Below are 27,652 nucleotides of genomic sequence, written 5' to 3'. Positions count from 1 at the left end.
CGCCAGTTTATTGTTGAAGTGGATGCCTCTGACTCAGGGATAGGAGCCGTGCTATCCCAGAGCGGGGAGTCCGACAAGGTTCTCCATCCATGTGCCTACTTTTCCCGCAGGTTGACCCCAGCTGAACGGAACTATGACGTCGGCAATCGGGAACTTCTTGCGGTGAAGGAGGCTCTTGAAGAGTGGAGACACCTGTTGGAGGGAGCGTCTGTACCATTTACAGTTTTCACGGACCATCGGAACCTGGAGTACATCCGGACCGCGAAGCGTCTGAACCCCAGGCAAGCCCGCTGGTCGCTGTTCTTCGGGCGTTTTGACTTCCGGATCACCTACCGCCCCGGGACAAAGAACCAACGATCTGATGCCCTGTCCCGGGTGCACGAAGAGGAGGTCAAGACCGAGCTGTCAGACCCCCCTGACACCATCATCCCCGAGTCCACTGTCGTGGCCGCCCTTACCTGGGACGTGGAGAAGACCGTCCGGGAGGCCCTGACACGGAGCCCGGACCCGGGGACCGGTCCGAAGAGCAAACTGTACGTCCCACCAGAGGCCAGGGCTGTGGTCCTTGACTTCTGTCACGGTTCCAAGCTCTCCTGTCACCCAGGGGTGCGAAGAACCGTGGCAGTGGTCCGGCAGCGCTTCTGGTGGGCGTCTATGGAAGCCGACGTCCGGGAGTATGTCCAGGCCTGCACCACCTGCACCAGGGGCAAAGCTGACCATCACAAGGCCCAAGGCCTCCTCCAGCCTCTGCCAGTGCCTCGTCGCCCCTGGTCTCATATCGGCCTGGACTTTGTCACGGGCCTCCCGCCGTCCCAGGGAAACACCACCATCCTAACGATAGTGGACCGGTTTTCCAAGGCGGCCCACTTCGTGGCCCTCCCGAAGCTCCCGACGGCCCAGGAGACTGCAGACCTCCTGGTCCACCACGTCATGCGTCTGCATGGGATTCCATCGGACACTGTCTCGGATCGTGGTCCTCAGTTCTCCTCCCAGGTCTGGCGGAGTTTCTGTAGGGAACTGGGGGCCACCGTCAGTCTCTCGTCTGGGTACCACCCCCAGACGAACGGGCAGGCAGAGCGGACAAACCAGGAACTGGAGCAGGCCCTCCGTTGCGTGACCTCCGCGCACCCGACGGCCTGGAGTGACCATCTGGCCTGGATCGAGTACCCTCATAATAGCCAAGTCTCGTCTGCCACCGGCCTCTCCCCATTTGAAGTGTGTTTGGGGTACCAGCCCCCATTGTTCCCGCTAGTGGAGGGAGAGGTCGGGGTGCCCTCGGTCCAGGCCCATCTGAGAAGGTGCCGTCGGGTGTGGCGTACCGCCCGCTCTGCCCTGCTCAAAGCCCGGACGAGGGCCAAGAACCATGCAGACCGCCGGCGTGCCCCGGCCCCTGCGTACCAGCCTGGGCAGGAGGTTTGGCTTTCTACAAAGGACATTCCCCTGCAAGTGGAATCCCAAAAGTTGAAGGACAGATACATCGGACCTTTCCCTATCCTCAAGGTCCTCAGTCCAGCCGCAGTGAAGCTGGCAGCTTCAGCTTCACTGCGGATCCACCCAGTTTTCCATGTGTCCCACATCAAACCTCACCACGTGTCACCCCTCTGTGCCCCCGGACCGGCGCCGCCTCCTGCCCGGATCATCGACGGGGAGCCGGCTTGGACCGTGCGCCGGCTCCTGGACATCCGTCGGAAGGGCCGGGGGTTCCAGTATTTGGTGGACTGGGAGGGGTATGGACCCGAAGAACGCTCCTGGGTGAAGAGGAGCTTCATCCTGGACCCGGCCCTCCTGGCCGACTTCTACCGGCGGCACCCGGACAAGCCTGGTCGGGCGCCAGGAAGCGCCCGTTGAGGGGGGGGTCCTGTTGTGTGGGCCGCTGAAGAGGAGGTACTGCTGGCCCACCACCACAAGATGGCGCCCTGCTTGAAGTGCGGGCTTCAAGCACGAGAGGGCGTCGGCTTTGCTGGAGGTGACAGCTGTCATTAATCAACACAAGCTGTCACCCATCACCGCCACTACAAAGACCGGACTGCAACTGTGACAGCGACGGCTACGCCTCACATCCCAACCCAGATAAGTGGTTGACCAGGAGCTGCACGAGTGTGTGTGATTGGAGGTGGAGGTTTTCCCTCCTTTACTTAATACAGACTGTGGGATTACTGAGTGTGCGAACTCACACTCATCTGGACTGTCTCTGTTCTCTGCCAGCAGTACCGGGTCTGACTGCTGAAGACAGCGGCCACCTGGGGCGCAGGGCTTGGCAGCTCCGGTGTTCTTCAGCTCCGTTGGTGTTGGAAGCTGTGTGGGGATCCAGCTCTTCTCTCTCCAGGCGTCTTCTATCGTCGAGCCTGCCCACACGTCACCTGGTGTATGATTGACAGTCCACCATATTGTTATTGTCTGTACGTTGTTGTGCGATTCACAACATTAAATTGTTACTTTTTGGCTTATCCATTGTCCGTTCATTAACGCCCCCTGTTGTGGGTCCGTGTCATGACACTTTCACAACAGAAAGTGCTACAAAAAAAAAAAAATCTGATGCAAATGGAAAGAGAAAGACGGTGATGGATGCAACTAAACACAGGCCATCAAATGTCCAGCACATATTTCACTTTAAAGATTTGCTGGATGCCTGCTGGACACGGGTGAGACAACAATCTCACAAAGGTTTGCTGTGTCAGTTGTCAATAGTAACAACAATTACAATTAAAACACTTTTACTCGGTTAGTCAAAATGAGTCAGTGGGAAGGTTAACATTTATAGATTTACTAAATGCAGTTCTCGAAATTGTAAATCTGAAATTCAAAGTTCCCAGTTTTCAGTGAAATTAGCATCAATTCTGAACCTTTCACAGGTGTTTCTGTCTTTATGTTCTTTGCAAAAGCTCATGAATCACCCCACAATAAATACTTTTCCAGCCATATAATTAGCTGTACTTTTGTGAAATACGGCTAACACAGAAATAAAGGTACATGAAGTAAATTTGGTCAATTTTCTAAAAAAAAAAAGCAGGACTATAGTTTTAAACTGTCAGGAACAGTGTCTTTGAAATAATATTTTTTTAACCTTCAATGCCCACTAGTTGGAATAAAATAATTAGAATTTATATAAATAGTGTTTTCCATTCAAAAACCGCAAAGTAATTTATAATATCAACACATGTAATATAAAACATTTTACAAAAAATGCTAAAATACAGAAAGAATACAGTCAAGCTGACATGGTGGATTAGTGGCTCTTCGCACTGAAATGAGCCAGCTGAGGTGGTGTGGGCATCTGTTGAGGATGCACTCTGGTCATGTCCTCTGAACGTCCAACTGGGAGGAGGCCCCAGGAAAGACCCAGGACATTCTGGAGGGATTATATTTCCCAGCTGGCTTGGGAATTCCTTGGGATCCACTGAGAAGAGTTACAAGATTTGGCCATGGATAAGGAAGTGTAGGCTGAGTTGCTTGGGGCCCCTTCACACATAGTACAAATGTGGTTGAATTGCGCATGAAGCAGGAATCGTATGCAATAGTGGAAAATTGTAGCTGCCTCCAACAGGGCTGTGCAATTAACCGAATTTCGATCGCGATATCGATATTTGTATCAAACGATCTCCAAACTCGTATAATCGAGTGAAACGATTTAAGGGCCTTTCATCAGGCCAATCCGTCAACGTGTCCCAAGACGCATTACGTCAGACACGTCGCTTCGGAAGCGGCAAGGGGGCGGGATTGCTAAGTCACACACTGGCTGTTTCCACAACCTGAAAAAAGTTCAGCGATCGCCTTCTTGAATTTGCGTCGCCTGAACCACAAAAAAGCTTTAAAAAACAGCAGTAGAACGATTCTCCCATCACCCTGCTGGGAGAAGCTTTTTTTCAGCTACTTTTCGGAGTGACGCCGACCGAGGGAGGACTGACGACTTGGTGGGATATCGATCGAACCGCGACAGCGAGCCAATCCGCACAGAGAAGCCGGCCTTCAGGCATCATTCCTGGGCAGACCGAGGCAGGCAGCCGGGGTGATGGAGCAAACCCACTCAGTCCGAAATCTCCCACTTTTTGGATATATGCGAAGTCCCAGTTTGCCCAACGGAGTTTAGTCCTGCAGCTTTATCGAGGTAGGAATAATGTAAAAATAAAACGTGACATTTACTGAACTGCTGTGAAGGTTTAATGATCGGTTAACATTAGCTTAGCCTTTTAGCACAGTTGATCTGAGTGAATGCTTTAATTTGTAAATGATTCAGTCTTTTTTATTTTTACCAAATAAAGCTACAGCTTTTTTCAGACACCACAAAAGCTTAACTTTAAATAACTTATTTTTTCGGGTGTTTTTTTTCCATCGTTTTTCCCATTTTTTCCCCCTTTTTTATATATAAACTGTTTAGTCTTTCTTTATATTTAAAGAAATATTTTTATTTGTCCTAATCAGGAATATTTGTTGTGCAGACAACCAAACTTCCATTGAACACCACGTCCAGTTGAAAGAAAACATCTCTGCTCTTCAAAATAGGACAAAAGTGTCTTCAGCAACACCACCAGAGTTCAAAGCTGCAGAAGAGACCTTCATCTGGTCCCAAGAATTCAGCATAACATCACCTGCTTCTAAATAAAAGGCTCTTTCAACAGCAACTATTTTATTATTTTTAAAAAAGCTGTTTCATTGTATATTTTAACAATAAGTGAACGGATAAATTTCTCCAAAAGGAGATAAGGAGACGTGATCAAGGGAATGATGACAAAAACACAAACTAATGAACATAAATTGAAACAAAAACAATGCAGCAGCACTATGTCCTAGTAGCACAAGTCAGGGAGATGCCCAAAGACACTGACCAACTGGTCAGTGACAACAGGGAAGGGAGAGGAAAACAGAAAAATAATATATAATATGATATTTTTAATATTTATTTTATTCATTTTACGTTTTATACAGGTAAGGTACAGTGCATTTTCAATTTGGAGGTTTTGCGCACACTGTCTATAACAATTTTTTTTTTTTTTTAGAGTGAGAGAAATGCTGAATAAATGCATTGTGTAACTAAAAAAAAATAATCGTCTGAATAATCGTGATTTCAGTATTTACCTAAATAACTGTGATACTGATTTTTTCCATAATCGAGCAGCCCTAGCCTCCAACACCTCATACACCTGTTGCTACAACTATTTGCACACACCAGCGGCAGAAAGACAGAGTGTGTGCTATGAAAGCCCATCAAACCCTCTCACGGCAGTGTCAGCCAAATTCCAGGTGGCACACGAACATCTAACACGGCTCCCTTGGCACTTAGAAAATGTGTGGCCATTCGCGCTGTTAGCATGAAAACAGTCAGCAGACGATCACTTTCGAGCTGGCAGTGAAATTTGTCTAAGTGACCCCATGACTGTGGAGTTGCCATAGTGTCGGCTCCCCACACAACACGTGTGCATGTGTTTCGCATGTTCCCTCCCGCTTCCCCACAACACGTGTGTACGTGTGATTCGCACCCCCCCCACACACACTGAATGGACAGGGGGCATGGCTGGCTGCCAACAGCCGTGGCTGTTGACAACTCTGGTCCTGGACGTCACAGCTGCAGAACACATACCATGTTTTGACGTACATGTACGTGTGTGTGCTTGCTGTCCTCACGTGGAAATAGATAAAAGCATATATCGCTTTTGCGACAGGCTGGAGAGCACGTACATTGACATGCTGTCCCAGCCTCCCAGCTGAAACAGACCGTCAGGTCATGTGGACACACAGCAGGTGATCTGAATGTCACGTGTGTCTGACAGGACACACATGTCCTGTGAGCAGCAAGCCACAGGACAATATGACAAGCCAACAGTGTGACAAATACGCCACTTTCAGTAACGTATTTTCTGCACCTTTTATAGGACAGCGATGGTAGCACAGTGGTAAAGTTTCTGGCTGGCAACCAGAGCTATTGTACATTGCAGGTTCGAATCCTGTGGGTGGCATGTATTTTTCTTTTTCTTTTCTTTCACAGCAGCTGTGCGATGTGGTTACACATATTCCAGCTGCTTGTACTGTGTTCCCGCTGCGACGGTTTCATGCACACTCGTGCATGACACCATCGCGTGCATGAAACCGTTGCAGCGGGTTCGTTCACACCTGCCCGTCGGCTCGATGTTTTCGTGGTTAGCTCATACGAGCTGTTCCACCGTGATTCGCCCTGATTTGTACTTTGTAGTACTTCGTACTATGTGTGAAGGGGCCCTTAGTCTGCTACCACTGTGACCTGGATCCATATAAGTGGCACAACATGAATGAATGAATAATGTAACATACTAGAGTAAAAAATGTGAAGCTTTATTGTTCGTTATCTTTCTATGTCTATTTATGTTATGTAGACTCAGGGGTACGCTTGCCCCTTCTCCAGAAACACTAATCTAATTTTCACAGTGCTACAGTATTTCTGTGCGATTTAGGAACCTGCAGCACTTTTCTCCATCAAAGAAGATTTCTTCTTGACATCTTTCCTTACTCAAAACGGGTGTTTAAAAAAAACTGTGTTGTTTATTGTATAATTCCTCCATCATGTTGTAGATGCACCCAGGATTGTCCTCACTGTTGGACGTGTTTTAAAAACCAAACTGGAGACACCCAACGGTATATCCTAATGAGGTGCGTGGACCACATTGTTGGACTATTTTCAACAAGAAGGAGCAGCAGCTCCACCCTGAGCTCCTTTCCAACATCACAGCTCCCTGTGGCTTGTGGTGATCCGTGGTCTCTTCAGTTACTACTGAAACCCTCACATGAGATCATAAACCTCATAACCTTTCATTCTTCACTGCAACAAGCCATGACCACCGTCCTGCTGCCTGCAGTGGACACTTGATTAAGCAGCGTAAATGTGCGGTTTTAGATTTTAGACTCTAATCACCTTATATGTGGATTTGCTGAGCAGAGTCTGGTTTCTGTTACAAGAGAAACTAATCGACCTGTTTTAAAAACAACATCCTCCAACAGCTTTAAGAATCTAATCAGTCATGTGATATGATAGTAAATTGTGCATTTGGAGCCTCTTAAAATCTCATGCACAGTGTGCGGTCACTCTCAGTGTAAAGTCATAGAGATCCGCACTTAAGGTTTCTTTTGAAACCATCATGTCAAAGCCATAATGACACAAAATCCTGACAGCATTAATGTTACACTTTACAGACTACAAGTCCAGCCAGTACTTTGTGGCTAAACCTTAAGAGCTGATGTCAGACTTTCTGTGTAACTCCACATCTGGCTTCCCTGCCTTCAGTTTTCTTTCCATCTTTTTCTCTCCATTGTTTCGGCACATACAACCTCACACACATTTTCACTTACAACTTAAAAGACCATTCATCCTGCATTCTACCCCCCCCCCCCCCCCCGTGTTTCCATAATCTTCTCTCACTGCACGACAAAGTGTAATTTCATAAATGTGACTGTCTAAAACAAAACCATGTTTCCCCAGCGTTATTCTTGGGGCCCCCCATTCGTACCTAAGACTTGCTGCTTGCTTTTGGGGGAGTTCATCCAAACACGATCAACGATCTTTTAAATTAGTTTTGATTGTCCAGCAACTGAGTTATCATGACTTTGTAACATTGTGCACTTCTAATTTTGACAACCTCAGGGCAAGTAAAACCTTGCAACTTCCCCCCGGGATATCGTTGACTTGGAGTTTGGCTCAGGTTTGGAACCAGGGGCCAAATTCACAAAGCCATCTACTGTAAGGACTCGGTCATAGTGACAAAATTTAAAGAAAAGTCAGAAGGATTTCCCCTTAAATTTAAGAACAGATCCTAGAAAAAAATCCTAGTTATTCAGAAAGCAGAAAGGACTTTTAAGTGGCTCAAATGTTTCTGAAGCAGAGGAGAAAATGGCTTCACAGGATTCCACTAACTGAGCCAAGACTAGGCATTGCTCCTGTGCTGAATTTATTTTTCTAGACTTTTACTTGATTCCAGGATGTTTGCATTTTGCTAGCTAACAATGATGTACAATTTCTGAGATTGCTGCTCAATCTCAAATAGATTAAATAGTAAAACTACCAGCATGGGAAATAAACATTAACAAACAAACAAAACAATCGTGAAGAGGCCATGTCAAACATTTTGCAGGCTACTCTTAAAGTGTAGCTTACAATTAATGAGTCAGAGATTCCATAAAATAATATTCATCATCACATCAATGTGTTAATAGTGACTATATTCCATGATAAAACCTGTAGACTCCATTTAAGTGTTAATTCAATGCTTAGCATCACGAAAAGTGCATTCTTATTTGTATTGTTATATATTTATTAGATAAACCCATCACATTCTTCAAAATAATGCGTCATGCTATATTTATAACTACGCTATATGTTATTCAATTGACAGTGCAGCGATGGATCACATCCACCAACCCAAGAAACTTTATTCTCCTCTTACTCGTGGTTCAAGAAATTAAAAATAAAGAAACAATAATAAAATGGCAGCAGCATGTCCTACCTGCTTCCTGGCTTTAACACGCTTGTAAGCAAAGTCAGGGAAAGGCGAGCAAGGAATAAAGCGACCCACGCCGGAGGTGATATGCAAGGTTCCATCTTCAAGAACAATCTTCCCCTGACAAATCACTACTAGCGGGGCTCCACGCAGTTCCATGCCCTCAAACACGTTGTACTCAGCAGCCTGCAACACAAATACAAAATAATTACATGACAACGACCTCCAGAAACATTGCTGCAACAATAAAAATGACATTATTCCCCAGGGAGGCAGATTTTTCCACAACTTACTCATGCAAGCAAGTCCTTGCTGTTAAATTTCTTTCTGATACAGTAGATGCAGCACGTTTATAATAAGCATGGAGTAAGTGAACTGGTGTAGGCCATGTTGAAGTAAAAAGAAAAAAAAGCTTCTACAGGCAGTAGCTATGATATTAGCGCCTCGTGGTCCAAGTCATTTCAGAAATTCTCCCCTCCCCAAGCATAAACTATTCAATAAATGGAGTTCTCAATTAGCTGTAGGGCAATACCGAATAGTACAAATGCTAAGTTCAAAACCCTTGAAAGGTCGAAGATTCCAACCTCTAGTTCAGGGAAAAATGCTTGAGTGCTCCATCGGGTCAGAATTTCGGCTTGGAAACGTGAGGAAATTGAGCAACCCGGGGTATCCGAGTTGATGTTCCAGCCATGGCAGCCGCGTTTGTGACTGGTGAGACAACAATGTTACTAATGCTGAAAATGTATTTTTAAAATGAAATTTTAACAAGACATTACTGCTGTATGTAATATATTCACATTCTATGTGCAATTAGTTAAGCTAGCAGCACCACATATCACAAAAAAACGTATTTGACAATTTCATTTAGTCCAAACGATAACCTTAGCCTAGCATTATTGTGATAGGCTAAGTAGTTGATCCATACTTGTCCCTTGTTTCCTTGTAAACAATGCAAGTCTTTGTCTGTTGGAAATTTGACCTTTGACCCCAATTACCTTAACCTTCACCTGAATGTTTGCGTTTTGGCTGATCTTTCCAGGGCAACTCCTGAATCTGCCTAACAATGTGTACAAAGTTTGGTCTCAATCAATGTCCTTGACCTTTACTCCAATGATCTTTGCAAAAGTTAACCCTTTTAGGAAAATTCTAAGGCTGACCTTCAGCCATGTACCAAAGTTGGTAGAAATAATCCAAAGGGTCTGGGAGATGAAGGCCACCAAAGAGACAGACATGGCCTCAACACAGTGATTGAACTTTATCAAATTTAACACCACCAGGCAAGTCCAGAACCCACCTATGCACTGTGTATGTGGAAAGATTGGTGAAAAAGCTAAAGTTTGACCTTAGACTCCAATGACCTTGATCCCCATGATGACTGCATGTTGCCAAGTGTGTCCTCACCTGGGCATTTCCAGAACCCACCTACATATGTATACCAAGTTTGGTCCAAATCAGAGTGAAAATCATAATTTTAACCTCTTACTAGTCTGACATTGACCTTTACCTGAATGACTGACCTTTGGCTGACCATGCCAGCACAATTCCAGAATACACTACATATGTTCCAAATTGAGTGGAAAATACATTTTTTTGGCCTTTGCCACAATGAACTCTTTAAGGGCGGTTCTGAGGTCAAACTTCATGCACAAAAGGTTTAGTAGAAATCAGCCAAATAAGGAAGTAACAAGGAACAACAAAGAGACATATGTGAGCTTGACCACATGGATTAACCTTTGCAAATTTGACCTCACTTGGACAATTGTGGAAGCCACCTACAGTACATATGGGTGCAAATTTCGGTGCAAATTGGAGTGAGAATCATACTTTTTAACCTTCAACTACAGAGACCATGAACTCAATAGCTGACCTTTGATCACTTGACTTCACTTGGAAAATTCATAAACCTACCTATGTAGTATGTTTGCTAAGAAATCAGTAAAAGGACCTATGAGGATTAAGCGAGTATACAAATTTGTCCTTGTCCCCAATGACTGATCTTTTGTAAATTTGACCTCACTTGGGAAAATCAGGAAACCACCTACATATGGGTGCCAAGTTTGATACAAATTAGGAAAAAATAAGATTTTAAATTTTCATCTCTAATCTCAGGGACCATCACTGGAGTCAGTGACCCCAGTGATGGTCTTTTGCCTGGATAATTCTAGAGCCCAAATGCATATATGTGTCTGGCAAACATAAGAGGAAAAAAAATAAATATTTGACTCTAAATACTTTGACCTTTTCCACACATACTCTTTAATAACGGCAAGTCTGAGGTTGTTTGTCAACCACATATCAACTTTGATTGAAATTTGCCAAAGGACTTGGGAGGAGTAGTGCCCCCCCCCCCCCCCCCCACACACACACAAAGATCAAGCAATACTTTGACCTTTAACCTCAATAACCTAGACCTTTGCTAAAATAAACATTTAAGGGCAATTCTGGGGTCAACCTAGAGGTTCCACAAGTTTGGTGGCAAATGGCCCAAACACTCTGAAGGAGTAGTGGAACAAACAAACCAAAACAAACAGTCGTCAAATTATCAAATGATTAAGAAAAAAATGGTGTTATAAACGTCAACACTGATTTCTTCATCATTCAGTCTGTTATTTCCTCTCAATTTCTACCACAATCTCTCACTGTCATCCCAACTTTTCTCTGTACTCTTTCAATCCTTACCCTTTTTATTTTTACCCCTTGTAGTTGTAGTTAATCACCTCTGTTTGCCTCACTGATTACATTTCTTCAACCCTGTGCTCTGTCCATCGAGCCATCCTCTTCCAAGTTCCCTTCTGCGAATGCCCCCCATATATGTTTATGATCTGTGGCCATCCCCTCCCATCATTCCATTGTTGCTTGTTTCCTCTGCACACGGCCCCATTTTCTGCTGCCGTCCAACTTCAGGCCAGAACAGGACATAACTAAGACTTGCTGCATTCCAAACATGATGTCATGACTGAGCAGTGTGTGCCTGAGAGTGTGCGTTTTGGCCTGACGGTGTCTACGTGTCACTATTTTCTTATGTGCACACAGTACCATGTGCACATGTATTGATTTTATACAATTACACATAACAGAGAACACATGTACATAGGTCTTTTGAAGAGAAACACTTCACAATCCTGGTGATATTTACGGAGAAGTTATTCAGCAGCACACTGGTCTGGTAAACAGAGCCGCTCCTGTTTGGCCTGGTGTCAGATTGTCCATTAAGGTGGATTTATTGGAGCTGCTGCTGCTGCTGCTGCTCTGGTTCTCTCTTTGCTCCTGCTATTTAAACTGCAAGAACAACCAGCAGGAAATGAAGCGGTGACATCATTATGTGAGAACCCCGAGGTCTCAGTGGATGCAGTCCACATTTGGAAAAGGCACATTATTATTTTGGGTTTCTCTTTCTCAGCCGTCCCACTTTGGGAAATAGAGCAGCTTTCTTTTTCTGGTGCTGACTAAATCATCCACAGCTTTATTTCATTTGTCTAAACACCTGCATGGTGATAATAAATATTGTTTTGCTAAACTTACAAATTAATAAGAAACCATGGTGTTGTGTGAACGCATCTGACAATCCCTCTTTTCACGCAGTACTCATCATTCAGTTTTTAGACCTACTCGATATAGCACCTGGGGCTCAGATAATTCAGTCTCTGGGTTACCTTTCAGGGCTATGCTGATGATACACCACTTTATTTGGAGCCAAGATTTCTCCTACTGTGATTTCGGAGGATTGTTTGGTTGTTAAAAGCTGAAAGTCATCAAGTCAATTTATTAGTATTAAACTAGAAGAAAGCTGAGATGGTGGTCATTTGCCCTGATCGACACAGACGTCAGTATGTTTAGTTAACACTATGATGTGATTTTTAATCCTTGTCTTGTCCTGCCTTTGTTTCCTCCAGCATTGAATTAAATTTATTTATTTATTTATTTTTGTATTGTGGCTAGGCTGTCCCACCTGCCTTCACTGTGCATGTGTCATTTCGGAGCACCAGCAGCAATTCACAGATTATCGCCTCATTTCTCCTTAAAACCGCACTCCAGTCATCATCTAGCTTGGTGACAGATATCTGAAGCTTTTGTACAACAGTCATTTCCACATAAATTCAGCATCAGTTCATAATAAAAGATGGGGAGGTGATCAGAGCGCGACAGCAGCACGTCTGAGTCTGACTCTCTGAGTCTGACTCTCTACACGCAAAGTGATCAAAGGGAATAATGTGATTATTAACCATCAGATGACAAAGTAAAACCTCTTATGGCCCAGTCACACTGCACTTAACGAAGGGCAATGAAGCCCTGACGAAACAAGAAATCTGGATTTTCGTTGACTTTTGTTGGCATCATTTAACCTTTGCTCCTGCAGCTGGGGCTTCATGAGGATTTTTAAACTGTTGAAAAATTTGAACGAAGGGCAACGAAAACCTCAATTCGTCCGTGTTTCGTTTTGCTGTCATTCTTGACATTTTTTAATCATTTGTTTATTTTTTGTAATGTTATTGTTTAGTTTGACTTCATTCTACCGGCTGAATGTTTTCACACAGTGCAGAAGCAGGTTTGTGAGAGCTGAGGCTGCTGCTGCTTTCATGTACTGTCGGAAATTACAGGGCAAACTCAGCCTGTTTGCTTGGATTTTTTTATCTGTGTGGGGGGTCAGCTTCAATGGGCTCAGGCACCTTATATAGGCCAGAATTAATCTTTTGTGTGGATACAATTAATTATATTGCCACAAGCAACTGCTGAATTTGAAACAACAAAAAGGTTGTGTAATTTTCGACAGTACTTGAATGCAGCGGCAGCAGTAGCTGCTGCGTGTGCTTAGTATTTTTTATTAAATATAACAATATGAGTGTAGGAATGACAATCCAGCCCTTATGTACATGTGGCAGCAGGTAGATAATTCAAGAGCTGTTCTGGAAGGGAGAATTCACATTGTGGATCAGTGATCAGCTGGTGGAATAACTGCACATGTGAGTCAATGCACGGTGTTCACACGGAATGATCATTTTACTGCTCTGATATATTCCATCATCTTTACACTTATATTTATTCCCCTTTTGACAGTTTTCTGTTATAAATCAATATATATGGCTTAGTAACATAATACAGTGATACAGCAGCCATCACAGCACACCAGAGGGTTTTTTTTAATTGGAGCAAGACACAGCTCCCAGCATGTCAACAGACAGTGAGGATTCTGATGATGGAGATGATCCCTCTTTTGTCCAAACAGTTAGTCCAAAATGCAGCTGCTCATCTTTTAACAGGCACTCGTGAGCATGATCACATCACCCCTATTCTCGCCTCTTTCCACTGGCTTCCTGTCCGTTTTAGAATAAATTTTAAGATTTTATTGTTTGTTTTTAAGTCACTAAATGGCCTGGCACCTCAGTATTTTACTGATCTTATACATGTCGACGCCCCCACGAGAGCATTGAGAGCCGTTGATCAGCTCCGTCTTGTGGTGCCAAAAAACAGACAAAAGACCAGGGGGGACTGTGCTTTTTCAGTGGTGGCTCCCAAGTTATGGAATGAGCTGCCCACTCATATTAAAATGGCCCCCACCTGGATACTTTTAAATCTCGTTTAAAAACGTATTTCTATTCCATGGCTTTTAATACTGCATGAGAGTTGTGTGGTCTTCTGTCTCTGTTTTTATTGTGTTTTTATCTTTTTAGTGTTTTATCTGATATCTTCCTTTTGTTTTTATATGTTTCTAACCTACTGTATTTTAACTTTATTTGATATTTTATCTGTTGTCCAGCACTTTGGTAACCTTGTTGTTTCTAAAATGTGCTATACAAATAAAGGTGGAGTGGATTGGATTGGATTGTTTCATTCCTTAAAATATCCCCATCCAGTCACAAGTAATTGTCTTGGAGGCACTACTTTTCATTCGGCCCTCACACATACTGCAGGTATGTCTTATGTGATGCTGCTAGAAAAACCTCAAAGGAGCCCAAACAGGCTACTTGGCAGGAGAGGAAGTGTCAGTACAGGAAAAATTTACCACCCTGTAACTCTTCCTGTTTATAGAGAGATTCACCAATGAGAAAAGCACATTTAAGTGGGAGAGAAGAGCCCAGTGCATAATAATCCTAATAGCTTCACTTGTGTAGCGCTTTCCAACAAGCTAGACAGAACACTTTAAAACATCTATAAAATAAAATAGTGCCCCAAAAACACACAAGCAGGAAAACCAATAAGACCACAAAGTACTAAAAACAAAGTCAAGAACATAAAAATCAAGAATCAAATGATATCCAATATAATGACCACAAAACTAACCCCAGCACCAGTTCCATACCTCTGGAGCTCAGAAAATCAGAGTTATAAATGATGGAGTATCTTTGTGTCTCCAGTCAAGATGTAAAACACTCAACACATTCACCCTGTCTAATGTTTCATAACCCTTGCACTTCACTGATCTCTTATTGACCATTGGGCGCAGAGTAGACCTATATTTGAGTGTGCAGATCATAAATCTCATAACTTATATTTTGTCCTTCAGCATGAACATGGTTTGTCCACTACTCACTTTTTCCAAAGCATGTTTGAGGGTTAAGAATCTCAGAAAATTAAAAAGAAAAAGAAAATTAAGTTTTGGTTTAAGGTTGCAGATCTCAAAACAAGATGCAGCCCCCAAAGGCAGGCACATATGCTTGTTACATAATAAGACATACAGCTTCATGGCACAGCTGAACAGAGACATTCGTACTGCCACGTGAAGCAGAGACTCCCCCGGACAAGATGCCATTCTGACACATGTGATTTCTCCAACCAAGGCTGGGATCCATTTAGAGCTGGGTGGACCGAAACAATCCAGATAAAGTGTGTTGTCTGATGACACAAGTAGTGTGATCGGGACTCAAACCCTAGTCTAGATCCTAGGTCCTCTCTAGATGACTGAGATCCTGCAGCAACATACACACGACACACATCCAATCATGTTATTCCACCATTGCACACAATGAACTATATTTGGTTGTCTACTTGTTGTCATGGTCTGCCCTGGGCCTGAGTTTTTATCTTGGTTCTGTCTGTGTTCATGTCCCCTGTCTTTGATTTTCAGTTTAGGATTACTTTAGTCACTGGTTTTATTTTACATATTACCACTTACCACTATTGCTTGTAATTTCTGGTTGTTATGCTTTTGCCACATGTTAATTCTGTTTTAGTTTCAGTCCCAGCCTTTAATTCTCTTGTTGATCACTTTTCAGTTCTCACTTTTGTTTTCCTGATTTTGTTCCTTTGCTCCTTCCAGGTGTAGGTTTTTCTTGCATTATTTTTGGGGCTCACCTTCCACTTCCTTTCTGCCTGCGTAGTGTTTACTTTTCTGCACTCACTTGCACCTGTTCGCTTCATCATTGTCTCTTTTTTTCATGCCTCTCTGTCTGCTTAGTGTTTGTTTTATTGCACTCTCTTGCTCTTGTTTGTCTCAGCTTTGTCTCCTTCCTGAACTTTCTCACACACCTGTTTTCACTTTCCTTAATCACACCCTGTTATTTAAATCTTGCATTTTTCTCTGTTCTCTGCCAGTTCATTTGACTTTGTCTACATTACAGGTTAGTGTTGCTTTATTAGTCTTTGACCATCTGCTTTTCTGTGTATGACCTTGCTCTGAGTTTGACCTTGTTTTTTGCCTCTGCCTCTTGATTTGGGACTCACTGTGTTTTTGAACCCTGCTAGTTTTTTGGAATCAGATTTTGCCTCAGCTCTGACAACCTTGTTTCTCCTTGCCTCTGAACCCAGCTTGTTTTTGACATTTGCTTCTGCCTCACGTCTGTTGATTACCTTTGCCACGCTGACTGATCAAATCAATTTTATTTATATAGCGCCAAATCACAACAAATAGCCGCCCCAAGGCGCTCCACACTGCAAGGCAAGGCCATACAATAATTACGGAAAAACCCCAACGGTCAAAACGACCCCCTGTGAGCAAGCACTTGGCAACAGTGGGAAGGAAAAACTCCCTTTTAACAGGAAGAAACCTCCAGCAGAACCAGGCTCAGGGAGGGGCAGTCTTCTGCTGGGACTGGTTGGGGCTGAGGGAGAGAACTAGGAAAAAGACATGCAGTGGAGGGGAGCAGAGATCAATCACTAATGATTAAATGCAGAGTGGTGCATACAGAGCAAGAAGAGAAAGAAACACTCAGTGCATCATGGGAACCCCCCAGCAGTCTAAGTCTATAGCAGCATAACTAAGGGATGGTTCAGGGTCACATGAATCAGCCATAACTATAAGCTTTAGCAAAAAGGAAAGTTTTAAGCCTAATCTTAAAAGTAGAGAGGGTGTCTGTCTGTCTCCCTGATCTGAATTGGGAGCTGGTTCCACAGGAGAGGAGCCTGAAAGCTGAAGGCTCTGCCTCCCATTCTACTCTTACAAACCCTAGGAACTACAAGTAAGCCTGCAGTCTGAGAGCGAAGCGCTCTATTGGGGTGATATGGTACTATGAGGTCCCTAAGATAAGATGGGACCTGATTATTCAAAACCTTATAAGTAAGAAGAAGAATTTTAAATTATATTCTACAATTAACAGGAAGCCAATGAAGAGAGGCCAATATGGGTGAGATATGCTCTCTCCTTCTAGTCCCTGTCAGTACTCTAGCTGCAGCATTTTGAATTAACTGAAGGCTTTTCAGGGAACTTTTAGGACAACCTGATAATAATGAATTACAATAGTCCAGCCTAGAGGAAATAAATGCATGAATTAGTTTTTCAGGATCACTCTGAAACAAGACCTTTCTAATTTTAGAGATATTGCGCAAATGCAAAAAAGCAGTCCTACATATTTGTTTAATATGCGCATTGAATGACATATCCTGATCAAAAGTGACTCCAAGATTTCTCACAGTATTACTAGAGGTCAGGGTAATTCCATCCAGAGTAAGGATCTGGTTAGCCACCATGTTTCTAAGATTTGTGGGGCCAAGTACAATAACTTCAGTTTTATCTGAGTTTAAAAGCAGGAAATTAGAGGTCATCCATGTCCTTATGTCTGTAAGACAATCCTGCAGTTTAGCTAATTGGTGTGTGTCCTCTGGCTTCATGGATAGATAAAGCTGGGTATCATCTGCGTAACAATGAAAATTTAAGCAATGCTGTCTAATAATACTGCCTAAGGGAAGCATGTATAAAGTGAATAAAATTGGTCCTAGCACAGAACCTTGTGTAACTCCATAATTAACCTTAGTCTGTGAAGAAGATTCCCCATTTACATGAACAAATTGTAATCTATTAGATAAATATGATTCAAACCACCGCAGCGCAGTGCCTTTAATACCTATGGCAAGCTCTAATCTCTGTAATAAAATTTTATGGTCAACAGTATCAAAAGCAGCGCTGAGGTCTAACAGAACAAGAACAGAGATGAGTCCACTGTCTGAGGCCATAAGAAGATCATTTGTAACCTTCACTAATGCTGTTTCTGTACTATGATGGATTCTAAAACCTGACTGAAACTCTTCAAATAGACCATTCCTCTGCAGATGATCAGTTAGCTGTTTTACAACTAACCTTTCAAGAATTTTTGAGAGAAAAGGAAGGTTGGAGATTGGCCTATAATTAGCTAAGATAGCTGGGTCAAGTGATGGCTTTTTAAGTAATGGTTTAATTACTGCCACCTTAAAAGCCTGTGGTACATAGCCAACTAATAAAGATAGATTGATCATATTTAAGATCGAAGCATTAAATAATGGTAGGGCTTCCTTGAGCAGCCTGGTAGGAATGGGATCTAATAGATATGTTGATGGTTTGGAGGAAGTGACTAATGAAAATAACTCAGACAGAACAATCGGAGAGAAAGAGTCTAACCAAATACCGGCATCACTGAAAGCAGCCAAAGATAACGATATGTCTTTGGGATGGTTATGAGTAATTTTTTCTCTAATAGTTAAAATTTTATTAGCAAAGAAAGTCATGAAGTCATTACTAGTTAAAATTAAAGGAATACTCGGCTCAATAGAGCTCTGACTCTTTGTCAGCCTGGCTACAGTGCTGAAAAGAAATCTGGGGTTGTGCTTATTTTCTTCAATTAGTGATGAGTAGTAAGATGTCCTAGCTTTATGGAGGGCTTTTTTTTATAAAGCAACAGACTCTTTTTCCAGGCTAAGTGAAGATCTTCTAAATTAGTGAGACGCCATTTCCTCTCCAACTTACGGGTTATCTGCTTTAAGCTGCGAGTTTGTGAGTTATACCACGGAGTCAGGCACTTCTGATTTAAGGCTCTCTTTTTCAGAGGAGCTACAGCATCCAAAGTTGTCTTCAATGAGGATGTAAAACTACTGACGAGATGATCTATCTCACTTACAGAGTTTAGGTAGCTACTCTGCACTGTGTTGGTATATGGCATTAGAGAACATAAAGAAGGAATCATATCCTTAAACCTAGTTACAGCGCTTTCTGAAAGACTTCTAGTGTAATGAAACTTATTCCCCACTGCTGGGTAGTCCATCAGAGTAAATGTAAATGTTGTTAAGAAATGATCAGACAGAAGGGAGTTTTCAGGGAATACTGTTAAGTCTTCAATTTCCATACCATAAGTCAGAACAAGATCTAAGATATGATTAAAGTGGTGGGTGGACTCATTTACATTTTGAGCAAAGCCAATTGAGTCTAATAATAGATTAAATGCAGTGTTGAGGCTGTCATTCTCAGCATCTGTGTGGATGTTAAAATCACCCACTATAATTATCTTATCTGAGCTAAGCACTAAGTCAGACAAAAGGTATGAAAATTCACAGAAAAACTCACAGTAACGACCAGTTGGACGATAGATAATAACAAATAAAACTGGCTTGTGGAACTTCCACTTTGGATGGACAAGACTAAGAGTCAAGCTTTCAAATGAATTAAAGCTCTGTCTGGGTTTTTGATTAATTAATAAGGTGGAGTGGAAGATTGCTGCTAATCCTCCGCCTCGACCCGTGCTACGAGCGTTCTGGCAGTTAGTGTGAGTCGGGGGTGTTGACTCATTTAAACTAACATATTCATCCTGCTGTAACCAGGTTTCTGTAAGACAGAATAAATCAATATGTTGATCAATTATTATATCATTTACTAACAGGGACTTAGAAGAGAGAGACCTAATGTTTAATAGACCAGTGCAGTTGAAGGTGCTATATTATTTTTTTCTTTTTGAATTTTTATGCTTAAATAGATTTTTACTGGTTATTGGTGGTCTGGGAGCAGGCACCGTCTCTATGGGGATGGGGTAATGAAGGGATGACAGGGGGAGAGAAGCTGCAGAGAGGTGTGTAAGACTACAACTCTGCTTCCTGGACCCAACCCTGGATAGTCACGGTTTGGAGGATTTAAGAAAATTGTCCAGATTTCTAGAAATGAGAGCTGCTCCATCCAAAGTGGGATGGATGCCGTCTCTCCTAACAAGACCAGGTTTTCCCCAGAAGCTTTGCCAATTATCTATGAAGCCCACCTCATTTTTTGGACACCACTCAGACAGCCAGCAATTCAGGGAGAACATGCAGCTAAACATGTCACTCCCGGTCCGATTGGGGAGGGGCCCAGAGAAAACTACAGAGTCCGACATTGTTTTTGCAAAGTTACACACCGATTCAATGTTAATTTTAGTGACCTCCGATTGGCGTATCCGGGTCTCATTACTGCCGACGTGAATTACAATCTTACCAAATTTACACTTAGCCTTAGCCAGCAGTTTCAAATTTCCTTCAATGTCGCCTGCTCTGGCCCCCGGAAGACAATTGACTATGGTTGCTGGTGTCGCTAACTTCACATTTCTCAAAACAGAGTCACCAATAACCAGAGTTTGATCCTCGGCGGGTGTGTCGCCGAGTGGGGAAAAACGGTTAGAAATGTGAACGGGTTGACGGTGTACACGGGGCTTCTGTTTAGGGCTATGCTTCCTCCTCACAGTCATCCAGTCGGCCTGCTTTCCCGGCTGCTCGGGATCTGCTGGAAGGGAACTAACGGCGGCTAAGCCACCTTGGTCCACACCGACTACAGGGGCCTGGCTAGCTGTAGAATTTTCCACGGTGCGGAGCCGAGTCTCCAATTCGCCCAGCCTGGCCTCCAAAGCTACGAATAAGCTACACTTATTACAAGTACCATTACTGCTAAAGGAGGCCGAGGAATAACTAAACACCTGTTTACCGAACCTGTGCCTGTTTTTTCAATATAAATCCTTTAAATATTCAACCTTCTGAGTCTGAGTCTGCATTTTGTGTCCAGTGTACTGTTCGTTCCACGCCATGAATCATGACACTTGTTATACTTTACTGCATGTTTTCTCAATCTTGCTTTGTTTTTTGTTCTGTCTTGATAACATGGCCAATGTAAAAGGCCACCACACTAAGTCTGGATCTGCTTGAGGTTTCTTCCTATAAAAAACAAAAATGATTAGTGAGTTTTTCCCTTTCCACTGCCATATATATATATACACTCAACAAAAATAAAAATGCAAAACTTTTGGTTTTGCTCCCATTTTGTATGAGATGAACTCAAAGATCTAAAACTTTTTCCACATACACAATATCACCATTTCCCTCAAATATTGTTCACAAACCAGTCTAAATCTGTGATAGTGAGCACTTCTGCTTTGCTGAGATAATCCATCCCATCTCACAGGTGTGCCATACCAAGATGCTGATTAGACACCATGATTAGTGCAGAGGTGTGCCTTAGACTGTCCACAATAAAAGGCCACTCTGAAAGGTGCAGTTTTGTTTTATTGGGGGGGGGATACCAGTCAGTATCTGGTGTGACCACCATTTGCCTCATGCAGTGCAACACATCTCCTTCGCATAGAGTTGATCAGGTTGTCAACTGTGGAATGTTGGTCCACTCCTCTTCAATGGCTGTGCGAAGTTGCTGGACATTGGCAGGAACTGGTACACGCTGTCGTATACGCCGGTCCAGAGCATCCCAAACATGCTCAATGGGTGACATGTCCGGTGAGTATGCCGGCCATGCAAGAACTGGGACATTTTCAGCTTCCAAGAATTGTGTACAGATCCTTGCAACATGGGGCCGTGCATTATCCTGCTGCAACATGAGGTGATGTTCTTGGATGTATGGCACAACAATGGGCCTCAGGATGTCGTCACGGTATCTCTGTGCATTCAAAATGCCATCAATAAAATGCACCTGTGTTCTTCGTCCATAACAGATGCCTGCCCATACCATAACCCCACCGCCACCATGGGCCACTCGATCCAAAACATTGACATCAGAAAACCGCCCACCCACATGACGCCACACACGCTGTCTGCCATCTGCCCTGGACAGTGTGAACCGGGATTCATCCGTGAAGAGAACACCTCTCCAACGTGCCAAACGCCAGCCAATGTGAGCATTTGCCCACTCAAGTCGGTTACGACGACGAACTGGAGTCGAGACCCCGATGAGGACAACAAGCATGCAGATGAGCTTCCCTGAGACGGTTTCTGACAGTTTGTGCAGAAATTCTTTGGTTATGCAAACCGATTGTTTCAGCAGCTGTCCAAGTGGCTGGTCTCAGACGATCTTGGAGGTGAACATGCTGGATGTGGAGGTCCTGGGCTGGTGTGGTTACACGTGGTCTGCGGTTGTGAGGCTGGTTGGATGTACTGCCAAATTCTCTGAAATGCCTTTGGAGATGGCTTATGGTAGAGAAATGAACATTCAATACACGAGCAACAGCTCTGGTTGACATTCCTGCTGTCAGCATGCCAATTGCACGCTCCCTCAAATCTTGCGACATCTGTGGCATTGTGCTGTGTGATTAAAACTGCACCTTTCAGAGTGGCCTCTTATTGTGGGCAGTCTAAGGCACACCTGTGCACTAATCATAGTGTCTAATCAGCATCTTGGTATGGCACACCTGTGAGGTGGGATGGATTATCTCAGCAAAGGAGAAGTGCTCACTATCACAGATTTAGACTGGTTTGTGAACAATATTTGAGGGAAATGGTGATATTGTGTATGTGGAAAAGTTTTAGATCTTTGAGTTCATCTCATACAAAATGGGAGCAAAACCAAAAGTGTTGCGTTTATATTTTTGTTGAGTGTATATATAACTTTTCTGTGAGTTTTTTGGCTTATTTTTCACACTAAGAGCTGATCATAGTGAGAGGAGCAACCATTATCCTCTGAAACTTCATTTCCTTTCAGTGGAGCAAAGATCTCTCTGGAGGGTGGTCAAAAATGTGCTCCTCCCTTCTCTTACAAACACTCATCCCAGATCTGATATTCTGCTCTCCTCCCTCACTATAAAGCAGATCCTGTGTAACTCGGTTTTCATCTGTCCAATGAAAATTTTCCTTCCAAACTCTGAAATGTATCCAATCACTGGCACAAATAAACCATTCCAGTGAGACTTGTAACCATAACAAAAAACAGGTTTATTACATTTTTGAAGAAAAAAACTTCATCACGACTACTCTATAACACATGGTCGCTTTACACAGAAACTGATCAGGGTGAGAAGCGGCTACACACCAGAGTCCTCTCACATCAGTACGGATAAAACACATTCATAACTACAGCCAATTTAGAGTTTCCAGGACACATAATCTGCAAGTCTTTGGAGGTGGGTAGAAGCTGAAGCACCCGGAGGGAACCAACACAAACACCAGGAGAACAGGCAACTCAACGCAGAAAGGAAGTGGGCGTGGGTGGAACTGAACCCCAGACCCAGAGTTAACTGCTGAGCCCCCATAATGTGCCATGTTTATGTCAGATTTAAATGTAAAACTTCTTAAAATCATTTTCTGTTTCACTAGAGTAGGAGAGGGGCGAGGAAGTAAAAAATATGTAATACATTTGAATGTATGGTTATTGTACATACTGAGTTGTGTGTCTTGGCAGTAATGGTGCGGACAGCGTCTGTGTCCCAGATGACCAGATCGGCATCAGAGCCCACAGCGATCCGACCCTTGCGTGGATACAGGTTCAGGATCTTGGCTGCATTGGTGCTGGTCACGCTTACAAACATGTTCTCATCCATCTTCCCTGTAGTCTGTCAGGATGACAACAGAGCAACACTATATGACATTTTCCAATTAAAGTAATTACATATTAGAACTTGGGCACTTTGATTCTGTAAACACCTGAGATGTAAACACAGAGAGGGGAAAAATGAAATGTAAGAAATAAACACGTGGAGATGATTACAGTTGTTGCTTTTAACATTCAAAACATAGCTGTTATACACGGTGACCCAAAGAAAACCAGAACCCATAAAAATTGCAATAAATCCTAAAAGGTCCAGGTATTTAAACTTCAGTCTGTGCACGATCATTCCCCAAAGTTTCAGTTATCTTGGTTGCTTTGCATAAAAGTCATGTTCTTTCAAAATTATGCTCCAAATAGTATGATTTGTTGGCAAACTAGGCCTCCAGGCAAAATGTCTTTTCCTTGGTTGACCAAGACATGTTGGGGAAGACTGTACCAGCAAAAATCTTAAGACATCTTCAGCACTATCTTGATTATCTCTGGTCTAAGGTGCATTTGGGACATGTCCAACTCTAAGCTACATATTTACAGGGCGTGTCATCTGAGTGCAGAATAGTAAAATTAATGACTGGAAAATAAATGACTGTATTGAATTGTAATTCAATAATGACAGAATGATATAAAACAGATATAGTGTAGTTCTCAAACAGGGCTGAGTGTTTGTAAAGCGCTCACAACACTAGCAGTCCAAGAACATGCGCAGTTATGAGCACATGATCACCACACAAACTGTGTGAAAGACAATTCCTTCAACAGCTGATCGCAACTGCAGTATTTTAGGCCATCAGTAAGTTATAAAGACCCAGTGGTACTGTCACTATGGCTGATGCATTTTATTGCTAAGCGATCAAATGTGCTATTGTAGAAAAAAGGGAATTGAACAATATTTAATTTCAGAGCATGATTGGTCTCGCTTGACCGTATGATCCAGTCAGACATGTCTATATGCAGCTTCCCAAATAGCTCTGGGTTCACCTCCTTTACTAAACTAACTCAAACTGCAGTTGAGAAATTACAAACAGCAAGCTAACCTCAATGGAAAGACATTTGAGGTCAACTCAAATTTGTTACCATCTTGTACTGAACGCTGTGCCTCGGTTTGGAGTGCTGTTTACTGATGTTTTGGTCAAAATGGGCTTTACCCTTAACCTCAGAGAAAATTAAAAAAAATATTGCCAGAATAATAATAATTAATAATGTAATAATAAAAAATGTATTCATTTCCTTTCAGTACTCTAGCTCAATTACAGGAAAATTATACCCTACCTCTGCATCACCAAAATAAAATAAAAAAAAACTCAGATTTGGCAATCTTTAAAGGCCAAAGTGAATTTTAAAGTCAGGGGGAAAGCATTTTAGTGCCAGGATACCACACTAGCATGTACTTTTGATTCCCTGTTGCTGTCTGTAATGACTCTTAACATACAACCCCAATTCCAATGAAGTTGGGACGCTGTGTAAAATGTAAATAAAAACAGGATACAATGATTTGCAAATCCTCTTCAAGCTATATTCAATTGAATACACCATAAAGACAAGATATTTAATGTTCAAACTGAGAAACCTTTATTGTTTTTGTGCAAATATTTGCTGATTTTGAAATGGATGCCTGCAACACATTTCAAAAAAGCTGGGACAGTCATATGTTTACCACCTTGTTACATCACTTTTCCTTCTAAAACACTGTTTGGGAACTGAGGACACTAATTGTTGAAGCTTTGTAGGTGGAATTCTTTCCCATTCTTGCTTGATGTACGACTTCAGTTGTTCAACAGTCCGGGATCTCTGTTGTATTTTGCGCTTCATAATGCACCACACATTTTCAATGGGTGACAAGTCTGGACTGCAGGCAGGCCAGTCTAGTACCCGCACTCTTTTACTAAGAAGCCACGCTGTTGTAACACGTGCAGAATGTGGCTTGGCATTGTCTTGGTGAAATAAGCAGGGACGTCCCTGAAAAAGACGTTGCCTGGATGGCAGCATGTGTTGGTCCAAAACCTGGATGTATCTTTCAGCATTGATGATACCATCACAGATGTGTAAGTTGTCCATGCCATGGGCACTAACACACCCCATACCATCACAGATGCTGGCTTTTGAACTTTGCGCTGGTAACAATCTGGATGGTCTTCTTCCTCTTTTGTCCGGAGGACACAACGTCCATGATTTCCAAAAACAATTTGAAATGTGGACTCATCAGACCACAGCACACTTTTCCACTTTGCGTCTGTCCATTTCAAATGAGCTCGGGCCCAGAGAAGGCGGCGGCGTTTCTGGATGATGTTGATGTTTGGCTTTCACTTTGCATGGTAGAGTTTTAATTTGCACTTGTAGATGTAGCGACGAACTGTGTTAACTGACAATGGTTTTCTTAAGTGTTCCTGAGCCCCACGCGGTAAGATCCTTTACACAATGATGTCAGTTTTTAATGCAGTGCCGCCTGAGGGATCGAAGGTCAGGGACGTCCCTGTTTTTATTTACATTTCACACAACATCCCAACTTCATTGGAATTGGGGTTGTATAAGTATCCCATACAAATGTATGGGAAAAGATAGTAAATGAACATAAGTCAAGCTACTACAGAGAATTTTTACTGCAAAAATATTTTCACTTGTTTACTTTCTAAAGCTTTCACAGACACTCAAATCTCATGTGGTGTGACTGTCTGAGATAATGGCCTGTGCGAAATTATTTAGCATGAAATAAACCCATCCACATTTCATTCCCTGGAACTCTGTTCAATACAATGAAAAAAGAAAGAAGGAAAACAAATGAGGACAGCATGCCAGCATCAGGGTGAAGGAAAGGGCAGAAGTGGAAACAGGAACGAACAAAACAAATCCTACAAAGTTAAAGAAAGATTGGAGAGAGGCAAGAATCACTGAGGGAAGCAATGCCAGAAAAATAAAAGGACTGGGAAAAATATGAGCAACAAACTAAAACAGAAAGCACAGAGATGACAAATATATGAATCTGACAAACAGACTTCAAAATATAGGACTGAAACCACTGTTTTTGGTTTGAGGGAGAACAGCAGGAAGCTGTAGCAATAAAAAACTTTCACTTATGAACACAATCTTGTATGCTTATTTTGGGTCCATTTTTCTTCAGACGTTTAATCAGTCCTCACCACAGCTTTGTCCCAGATGAGGGCCATCCTCTCCTCCACCCCGTTGACACCTTCTGGGATCTGAGTGAAATCATCCTTACCGATGGCCTTCTGGGCTACACTGAAGGTGCAGTGAGCGCTGCCCGTCACGCTCAAGTCACCACTGTAATACAAAATGTGTAAAACAAAAGGACATTTTATCAGCACAACCTAGAGAAAGGTAGCAGGGTTTTTGCCAGCGCAGTTCAATCAATCAATCAATCAACTTTTTTCTTGTATAGCGCCAAATCACAACAAACAGTTGCCCCAAGGCGCTCCACATTGCAAGGCAAGGCCATACAATAATTATGAAACACAGTCTACGTCTAAAGCAACATAACCAAGGGATGGTCCAGGGTCACCCGATCCAGCCCTAACTATAAGCCTTAGCGAAAAGGAAAGTTTTAAGCCTAATCTTAAAAGTAGAGAGGGTATCTGTCTCCCTGATCTGAATTGGGAGCTGGTTCCACAGGAGAGGAGCCTGAAAGCTGAAGGCTCTGCCTCCCATTCTACTCTTACAAACCCTAGGAACTACAAGTAAGCCCGCAGTCTGAGAGCGAAGCGCTCTAATGGGGTAATATGGTACTACGAGGTCCCTAAGATAAGATGGGACCTGATTATTCAAAACCTTATAAGTAAGAAGAAGAATTTTAAATTCTATTCTAGCATTAACAGGAAGCCAATGAAGGGAGGCCAACACGGGTGAGATATGCTCTCTCCTGCTAGTCCCCGTCAGTACTCTAGCTGCAGCATTCTGAACCAACTGAAGGCTTTTTAGGGAACTTTTAGGACAACCTGATAATAATGAGTTGAGCATAAGGAGCCCCTATGCTGTGATTTGGGCCCCTATGCTGTGTATATTTGTTTTAAGCAACACAAAGTGGCCTTCAAAATGCAGGAAATGGTGTTTCAAAAAATTTAAAATTAAATAAATTTTCTGGTAGGGATGCCCCTGGACCCTCCTACAATACTCAATGCTCGCTGCGTGGCTATGTCCCGCTAAGTTCCCTCCTATGCTGTGAGAACCTTGAGGTAGTAATGTTTTTACAAAACATTAATTGAAAAGGCTCTGATATTCTACT

At 42.8% G+C, this 27,652-nt stretch overlaps 1 protein-coding gene across 2 annotated transcripts in view; it reads right to left on the bottom strand.

Moving 5' to 3' along the window:
• The window catches only part of dpysl3 (dihydropyrimidinase like 3), a 116,760-nt gene that overhangs the window by 26,364 nt on the left and 62,744 nt on the right, over positions 1 to 27,652 (bottom strand). For both annotated transcript variants that reach the window (XM_034178000.1, XM_034178001.1), the window contains exons 10-12: positions 26,553 to 26,694; positions 23,255 to 23,425; positions 8,466 to 8,645 (exon numbers count right to left, since the gene is read on the bottom strand). In XM_034178000.1, coding sequence (XP_034033891.1) covers positions 8,466 to 8,645; positions 23,255 to 23,425; positions 26,553 to 26,694 — 493 coding nt within the window. The remainder of the gene's footprint in view (positions 1 to 8,465; positions 8,646 to 23,254; positions 23,426 to 26,552; positions 26,695 to 27,652) is intronic.

The sequence above is a fragment of the Thalassophryne amazonica genome, chromosome 9 (genome assembly GCF_902500255.1).
Source record: "Thalassophryne amazonica chromosome 9, fThaAma1.1, whole genome shotgun sequence".
In the NCBI taxonomy this organism is placed as follows: Eukaryota; Metazoa; Chordata; class Actinopteri; order Batrachoidiformes; family Batrachoididae; genus Thalassophryne; species Thalassophryne amazonica.
This window is presented reverse-complemented; position numbering and strand designations above follow the sequence as displayed.